The sequence below is a fragment of the Triticum dicoccoides genome, chromosome 5B (assembly GCF_002162155.2).
Source record: "Triticum dicoccoides isolate Atlit2015 ecotype Zavitan chromosome 5B, WEW_v2.0, whole genome shotgun sequence".
Taxonomy (NCBI): domain Eukaryota; kingdom Viridiplantae; phylum Streptophyta; class Magnoliopsida; order Poales; family Poaceae; genus Triticum; species Triticum dicoccoides.
Genome location: NC_041389.1, coordinates 376,363,939 through 376,372,662, shown reverse-complemented (window position 1 = coordinate 376,372,662; position 8,724 = coordinate 376,363,939). Strand labels below are relative to the sequence as shown.

At 46.0% G+C, this 8,724-nt stretch overlaps 2 protein-coding genes across 2 annotated transcripts in view; one reads left to right on the top strand and one right to left on the bottom strand.

Annotated features, from left to right (window-relative positions):
• The window catches only part of LOC119309258 (probable acyl-activating enzyme 17, peroxisomal), a 4,775-nt gene extending 3,021 nt beyond the window's left edge, over positions 1–1,754 (bottom strand). The window contains exons 1-6 of the mRNA XM_037585289.1: positions 1,345–1,754; positions 1,122–1,251; positions 767–1,017; positions 455–659; positions 271–311; positions 62–190 (exon numbers count right to left, since the gene is read on the bottom strand). Coding sequence (XP_037441186.1) covers positions 62–190; positions 271–311; positions 455–659; positions 767–1,017; positions 1,122–1,251; positions 1,345–1,607 — 1,019 coding nt within the window. The 5' untranslated portion in view covers positions 1,608–1,754. The remainder of the gene's footprint in view (positions 1–61; positions 191–270; positions 312–454; positions 660–766; positions 1,018–1,121; positions 1,252–1,344) is intronic.
• Positions 1,755–6,715: 4,961 nt separating this feature from the next.
• The window catches only part of LOC119309257, a 6,033-nt gene continuing 4,024 nt past the window's right edge, over positions 6,716–8,724 (top strand). Inside the window, exons 1-2 of the mRNA XM_037585288.1 lie at positions 6,716–7,143; positions 8,399–8,552. Of these exons, the coding sequence (XP_037441185.1) occupies positions 6,861–7,143; positions 8,399–8,552 (437 nt within the window). The 5' untranslated portion in view covers positions 6,716–6,860. The remainder of the gene's footprint in view (positions 7,144–8,398; positions 8,553–8,724) is intronic.

The window sequence follows — 8,724 nt, the reverse complement described above, 5'->3', positions numbered from 1 at the left end:
AGTCTCGACAATGAACGCTAGCCAGTTAGCACAATAAAAGCATAATCAGAAAGTAACATACTTAGTATGATCAGCCCTTCCAAGAAAATCTTCCCAGGAAAGGTCATCAGCACGGAATCCTTTTATAGATGTTGATGATCCCCTTGCAGGGATCACGATAGCCATAGGGGCTTTGGCCTCCACAACTCTACTGTAGAACAGAAACAGATATATGAGAAATAAATTCTGATTATGAATCACAACCAATGCCTTTGCACTTGAATAACGCACCTATACAATGGAAGTTCCTTGTCATCACGAAGGATGCAATCCTAGCAAGCAAAAGACTATCAATATTGCCAGGACATTTATATTGAAGAACAAACTCATTCAGAAATTAAGCATAATTTTAGACAATTGCACAACATGTGTATGCATCAAGATAATATGGTGGAAATAGGATTAAGTAAAATACCTGGGTGAAAATTGCTTTTGCCTCTGAAATCTTTAGCCTCATTGATATTGCAGGTGCAGCAAAGCTGTCTGCAATCGAGACAACAATGTACCCTGCTAACACGATCGCGAGGTAGATAGTAACAGCATTCACATTCATAGGCATGTCAATTGCAATAGCAGATCCCTTTGCCAGATTAAGTGCATCGAGCGCATTTGCCACGAGGCTACTCTAGACAGAAGTGAGAAGAAGCACTAGTGAAGTTAGATTTCAAATGAGGCAAGCAAAGTTATATGATCAGAACTAGTCATCTTTAGAACAGTATATCATTACCAAACTTTTTTCCTCAACTCCTCCACAGTCACAAAGTTGAGGGGCTCGGAATCCTTCCCCTCATCCCTCCACACAATGGCAACGTTGCTGGGAGTTCTTCCAGGTTTAGCAGTCAGGCAATTCGCAGCAGCATTCAGCACAGCCCCTGGCAACCATTCGCCACCGGGGTACGCATCACTGTCACGCAAGATGCAGGATGGGGCCACGCTGAATGTGATGCCCATCTCCTCGAAGACCATCTTCCAATATGCCTGTTCTTGAAAGACAGAAACAAAACTGAAGATGTAAGTCCACTTCTGGAAGCTTAGCAGGTAACAGTGATTCTCGTTGTGGGAGAAGTAAAATCTCTGGTCACCTCTGGATTCTCGTTGGAGAACTTGTGGAAGTCCCGGAAGCTGGTGATTGGGTCCTTGTACGCTTGGCCGATGATCTCACTCCCGCGCGCCTCCAGGACGCGGCCAACATTGGTCAGGGCGGCCTCGTCGCTGCAAATTCGCAGAAACCTCAACACGTTAGAGCAAGCAAGCGAGCGAGCGAGCCTCGGCAAGGTATTCGATCGGGGAGGCGGGAGCTCTCACGGGTCGGGCGTCCAGGCGGGCGGCGTGGTGGACGGGGACCCGGCGTAGCAGCCGTAGTAGAGCATCCGGTGGACGGCGAAGGGCAGTCCCGGGCGAAGCACGCCCCGGGAGAGCTCCCCCCACACCGCGGCGGGCCCGCGGCCGCTGGCGGCGCCGAGCGCGCTGCGGACCGCCGAGTGGAGCGCGGCGGGCTCCGCCGCCCCCGCCGCAGCGAGGTCGTCGGCGGTGATCGCGGCCAGGGGCTTGTGCGCCGCCGTGGCCATGCCTTGCGCGCGCTCGAGCTGCTGCTACTGATGCTGCAACTGACTGGTGCTCCCCGCTGGATGCGAGAGGGGTGAGGACGGAACTCGTGGGCGGGGCGGGTGCACCGAACGGGCGAGCGACCTACCGACGGGGACGGGACGAGGGGAGATGAGATGGGATGACACGGAGGTGTGTGCTAGCTTGTCGGGCTATCTGCTGTTGATGATCTTTCTGTTTTGTATAAAAAGCAGCGCGAGTGCACGATGATGGTGGAGTTTGGTCTGATCTGGACATGTGTTCCGCCTTTCGATTTCAGGCTTCCTTTTCAACAAGTTCCGTCCTTGTGCACGGACTCTCCTTTTCCTTCTGCTCTGGCAAATTCTCAAATCTTTTAACTATGTTTTCATATCTAGTGCAAAATCACAATTTAATTAACAACATTTCAAATGTTAAATTTTACGTTTTGAATGTGAACTCAAACCATATCGCGCAAGAATTCCGTGAAAATGTCATCAAAAATGATTCATCATCGTATTAGATGTATCATCAAAGAGCAAGAACACATAACATAAAACAAAGTGCATCCATACATGTGCGTTGTCACTCCTACTGCCTCCACCGAGGTGTCCCCCCATGGCACCTCGAAAGCGAAGATCTTTCCACAACCACGAGTGAAAGTGTGATGTGCTCTTGTATTTCATTCATCTCGTTTGTGTCCATGAACATGCGCATTGCCTCTTGCTCCTTCCTCCCTCTCATTTTGTTCTCTACTTTGACCCTCAACATGTCCTTCTCATGAGCAAGCCTACTCTATTGGGTCTTCATCCCATGCTCATCAATCTTTTACGTGCACATCTCATAGCTTCACCTTGACCCAGTTGCGTATCTAGGATTTTCCGACACCCCGGGCCAACTAGAGAGGAATAGTGTTAAACAACAAAGGAATGCATTGCCAGGCCCCAGGCCATGGCCAGGGTAGAGTAGGGCTTGACTACGCCCCTGCCTTGACCCTCAACCTATCATCCTCGATCTCCTTGAGCTCATTCCACCTTAATGCATTGTCTTTGCTTACGGTTGGTCTCCAACTCTACTCTTCTAGATATAATCTCGTGAAGGTCTTCCTTGTACACTCCACCCCACCACCCGCTCCTCTCAGTTGCCTCTCTTCTTGACATTCCTCCTATTAGGCCTCTTTGTCTTGGAGTGAGACTTCTCTCTCTCTCTCTCTCTCTCTCTCTCTCTCTCTCTCTCTCTCTCTCTCTCTCTCTCTCTCTCTCTCTCTCTCTCTCTCTCTCTCTCTCTCGTCATTATCAACCTCAAGCTCTTCATCACCATCAAGATCCAATGGGAGAGGACATGCTTAATCCCGCCCTTTGGTGTAGTTTGGTCTGATCTGGACATGTGTTTTGCCTTTCGATTTCAGGCTCCCTTTTCAACAAATTTTCGCTCTTATGCATGGACTCTCTTGTTCCTTCTACTATGGCAAATTCTCAAACCTTTCAACTATGTTTTCACATCTAGTGCAAAATCACTATTTAATTAACAACATTTCAAATGTTAAATTATGTTTCGAATGTAAACTCAAACCATATCGCGCAAGAGTTCCATGAGAATATCATCAAAAATAGTTCATTGTCGTATTACCGGAAAAGGCTTTCGCCCCGCTTTATATATAAAGCAATGTCCGACCACAACTCAGATACAAACGCACGCCACCCCAACACACGCACACACTCAAGGCTGGATACATAGGCGCTGAGCGCAGCAACACTACCCCTAGTACTACAAGAGCAACCAGAGTCCTCAACTGTGGACACGCCACCTTCGTATTACATATGGGTATAATCTCGTGAAGGTCTTCGTTGTGCACTCCTCCTATTAGGACTCTTTGTCTTTGAGTGAGACTTCTATCTCTCTCATCATCATTATCAACCTCAAGCTACCCCACAAAAAAAACTCAAACTCTCCATCACCATCAAGATCCAATGGAAGAGGACATGCTTAATCCCGCCCTTTGGTGTATTTTTTAATTCCATCTCGCCCAATTCTCATTTCCCAACAATGCAACAAAGTAAAGAGATTGTTGCCATTCTTCCCGATTTTTTGTTTGTGTAGTGCTTGGATGTAGTTGGAATGCTCCCCTACTGGCACTCCACTCGGAGGGGGCGTTCAGTTTGACCAACACAACCACACAACTGGTTGCAACAGTTTAGAATTGTACTATGAAAACCTCGGACTGAACCTTGTGTTCGACTGGAGAGAATCTTCACATTGCGTTGAAAATGCTCATCAATCTGCCTCCAAAAGGTGTCCTTAGTTTGATCGGTGCAACTATATGCAATACATGCATCGAGAGAGGCACTAATCTATGCCAAACAGAATGTATCGTCGTTTTCTAGCTTGTAATTGGATGCTCAAGCATGTTTAGAAGAGATACCCTCCAAAGTGGCTTTTGTTGGACACATGGATGACAACCTTAACATGGTTGAATTCTTGAAATAGAGCACTTTCCAAGAAATCTGTCTAATGGCCAAGGCCGATAAGGGGTGGCTATGGCGTCGCCGGCTAGCCCATGTCAGTATGAGAAATCCCAAAAATCTCCTAAAGAATGAGCACATCCTTGGAATAACGGATGTTTCTTTTCTGAAAAACTGTGTGTGCAGTGCAAGCATAGTTGTAAAGCAACATAAAGCAAAGCATACTCCCAAGGGTGTTGTTTCAATCTCAAGGCCTTTGGAGCTCCTCTATGTGGATCTCTTTGGGCCTCCATCATGGGATAACATTGGAGGGAAGAAGTATGGTATATTCATTATTGATGATTACTCAATATATACATGGGTGTTATTTCTCAAGTTCAGGGACGAGGTGAAGATGACATTCATGTATTTTGCCAAGCAAGCTCAAAGCAAGTTCACAAAGTCTTATTGGTAATTAGAAGCGACGATGGCTCGGAGTTCAAGAATTACACCCTGTAAGGATTTCTTAGTGATGAGGGGACTAGGCATGAATATTTCACACCTTACACCCTTCAACATAAATGGTGTAGCCAAGAGGAAGAACCGGTCACCTGTGGAGATGGCAAGGTCCATGTCAGATGAGTACAGCCGTATAGATTTTGGGCTGAGGCCATCAACATAGCTTGTTGGACCGAATCTTCCTTCGCAAGTACTTGAACAAGACATCATATGATTTCTTAACCGGGAACAAGCCAAAAGCCAAATAGTTCTGGGTATTCGACTGTAAGTGTTTGCTTCTCAGCAAGGGAACCCGTTGGCTAAATTTTGAGGATATATTTGTTGGATAAAGATCAAACTCTCATGCCTATAGGGTCTTAAACAAATCCAGAGATGTGTCGAGGAAACTTGTGACATGATGTTTGATGAATTCAATGTCTCCCATGGAGATAAAGTTTATCTAAGTGGTGACGTAGGTGATGAGGATCATCTACAAGACATTATGACTACATGCATTGGTGACATTTTCCCCATGGAGCAAGCTCACATCAATGATGAAGAAACCTCAAGCACCATCGTTTTACCATCAAGACTTACACCACACGTAGACCACAATGCTCAAGATGTACCCAACGTCCAATAACAAGAACAAGACCCTCCACACTAGAGTGAGCAAGATCATCAAGAAGACCAAATTGTTGTGCAAGATCAAGATCACGAAAAATCTCATGATCATCAAGCACATGATCAAGCTTAAGATGGAGCAAGTACATCAAGTGATGAATCTCAAGCTCTAACCGTGGATGAACAAGATGAAGATGAAGGTTCAAGTGATGACAAAGATCCTCAAGATCCACCTTCCTCCATGCCTTTAGTGTCCGGCCGGGTCCAAGTTGACAATGTCTTAAGTGTATTGTCACAAGGGTAGTCACTTGTAAACGGTTGATTAATTCTTGTGCCCGCTTCTCGTTTATTTATAGTTTTGAGCCACTTAAGGTACAACAAGCCTTGATGGAATCAGATTGGTTGTTGGCATGCAAGAAGAGTTAAACAACTTCACCCGTGATAAAGATGTGGTCATTGTGAAGAGGCCAATCGAAAAGGGTTATAACATCATCAGAACCAAATGAGTCTTCAAGAACAAGCAAAGACGAGTATGAAGTGATCATTAGAAACAAGGCAAGATTAGGGGCCCAAGATTTCTCCCAAGTTGAAGGCTTGAACTTTGATGAAACCCTTGCCCCCCATACATACATTCCTGCAATACTACACTCATTAACAACATTCCTGCAATGGTACATACACGTGCACAAAATATCTCATTTATATTTGTAATCAACTTGACCATGGAGCAGGTCAGGGCTAGAGATGTGACATACCGAACTATTAGCATGCTAGACTTATAGCGAGTTTGGACTTTTTATGAAATGCTTAGATCATAGCAAAAGTGCACACGTGTTCTTGCCTAGCACTAGCCTCCTCGTAGCTTCTATCTTTAGTGAGAATTATAAGTTTTCCTAAAACAAGTAATTGCTCTTTTTCGGGCTTCACACGAGGTTCAAGGAGAATGAAACAACGTCAATAATTCTAAATTTTCCTTTTGATGTTCTCCCCCTTTTAATCACTAAATGTGTGGCGCGCTATCAAGATTTTGACCAATGACACCCTTGCAACATGTCACGATGACGTGCGAGATACGCTCATCGATTGTCATGCATTAATTGATAATAAGCAATCACTGTCTATAAAAAGGCTAGCAACCCTAGTGAGTTGTGTTCATATCAGATTGAGAGTATCCCTAGTTGTATCAAATCCCATGGGAAAAAACATACAAGGAAGAGGGTGCTTGGGCATAGATGGAATCCACTCGACGAAGCCCCGCACAAGCGAGGTCCAGGGGAAAGCGCCGGACGGCGTGACGACGCGAAAATACCGAGGCGGGGCACATGAGGCAGAAGAGCGCCGGGTACGACACTGGCGGCGGATCGCCGATGGGTTGAAAGGGGCCAGTAAACGAAATCGCGGTGGGGTTGAGCCTGGCCGTGGGGATGGCGGCATTCATCGGTACATTGGTTTGGATGGGGATGACGGCGGCGCGGGGTGCAACATGGCGGGGAGGGGGTGAAGAACCCTAAAGGGGTAGACCTAGAAGAGAATACCGTGCCACCATGGAAGCGTGGGGGATTTAACCTAAACCTCCCTCCGAGTTCCCTCTTAGTTCTCGTACGCACGCCGAGTGTTCTCCTCCAGATCTGCCCTCGCTTTCTTGTTGCCCGCTGCCTCCCCGCTTCCGCCCCCGCCGTGGTACTGGTAGCCGCCATGTCGCGCCCACCCGCCGCCGCCCAACCCAACCAACCGATGAACGCTGCGACCCCCACCCCCAGGCCCAACCCCGCCCCGATCGCGTTTGCTGGCCCCTTCCAGCCCCCCGGCGTTCCGCGGCCGGCGCCGTACCCGGCGCCCTTCTACCAAACGCGGCGGCCGCTGGTATTTCCGCCCGTCTTGCCACCCGGCGCTTTCCGTGGGCCTCGCGAATACCAGCCTCCGCCCCCACCACCGGGTGGATTCCGTCCGCACCCAGCCACCCCCCTTAACCCGTTCGGTAGGTTTAATTATTGCGACGAACATTGTTGATCGCTTTTGCCGAACTCAGTTTTTGCAACTGACTTAGCAATTTAGAAGGGACGGATGACTGATTCAGATTCTAGTGATTTGTCCTTTTTACAGGTGGAGATTTGGTTTTAGAATATAGAAATGGCTGCATTTGTATTATGATTAACAATTTTATCGTTGACTGACTGCTTCTCTGTAACAGTATTGGCTGTGCCCTGATGCACTGCCTTACGAGAAAGGCGAGCGTTGTTTGTTTCAGAAGATCTAATGATCTTACACGACCTTTGGTGTGTTTTGGTTTGCTTCCACGACCTTGATGTGTTTGGTAATGCTTATTGTCTGTCTTGTTACATTAAATCAAATGCAGTGCATAGTATTTCGGTGGTCTAACTGATTACATGCTGTAACTTACCTTTTTGCTTGAGTTAGTGTGCATGTTGTTTACGTACATCATCGTACTGTGGATTTTTGCAAACTTCAATTGTGACATTTCCAAAATGTGCGCTTTATTATTTTCATTTTTTATGTTCCAAGTCATCCCAACCATTTTAATGAGAGGCCATTGACAGCAAAGCATTTTGTAAATATTTCGTACGTTGTAGTACATTGGTTATGTTACCATGATCTTTCCGAGTTCTGCAAATAATTGCTACAAACAACTGTGTTTGTTTAGGTTCAAATTTGGATATCTACATAAATCTGCCTCCAGGTTGCAGAAATATGAAAACTTCATAAACACAATGCTGATTATTTGTACTGATAGCAAGGTACTCCCTCCGTCCTGAATTACTTGTCGCAGAAATAAATAAAAATGGATGTATTTAAAACTAAAATATGTCTAGACACATCCATTTCCGTGACAAGTAATTCCGGACGGAGGGAGTATTTATTATCAGTTTCTTTATACTGGGTAATGTATTACAAATTCGCAGTCATGTACGATCTCTCTGAATTTTGTGAAGAAAACCTATGAGAGCAGTATAATGTTTTATCTCGGGCTATTCTGCACTGAACTTACTTGCATGTCTATGCTGAATGATGTTTTCATAATCTCATTTCCTGTAGTTAACTAGTTATAAGTTATTTTGTTTCTGTTTGGTCGCCAAGTTGATTTGTCTGCAAGGATAAATCATGCATTATGTGTTTGGATTGCTGACGTCTTAGTAATATGGCAAGCGGATTTTTTTAATGTTTTTTTCTACAGTCGATCCTTAGGTATATATAACAGTATCCTATCTGTGCAGGTCTTCCAGGCTTCCGTCCAAGCAACACATATCATCCTGTTAGTGTGTTATCACATCAGTGGCCAGCGGTAATTGATGGAACTTTTGGTCCTGGAGCCATGACTAGACCACCTATCACACCTGTTCCTCCAGCTAATGTTTTTGGTCCTGGAGCCGTGACAAGACCACGACCACTTATGACACCTGTTCCTCCAGCTAATGTTTTTGGTCCTGGAGCCGTGACTAGACCACCCATCGCATTTGTTCCTCCCGCTAATGTTTTTGGTCCTGGAGCCATGGCTAGGCCACCTATCGCACTTGTTCCCCCAGCTAATGTTTTTGGTCCT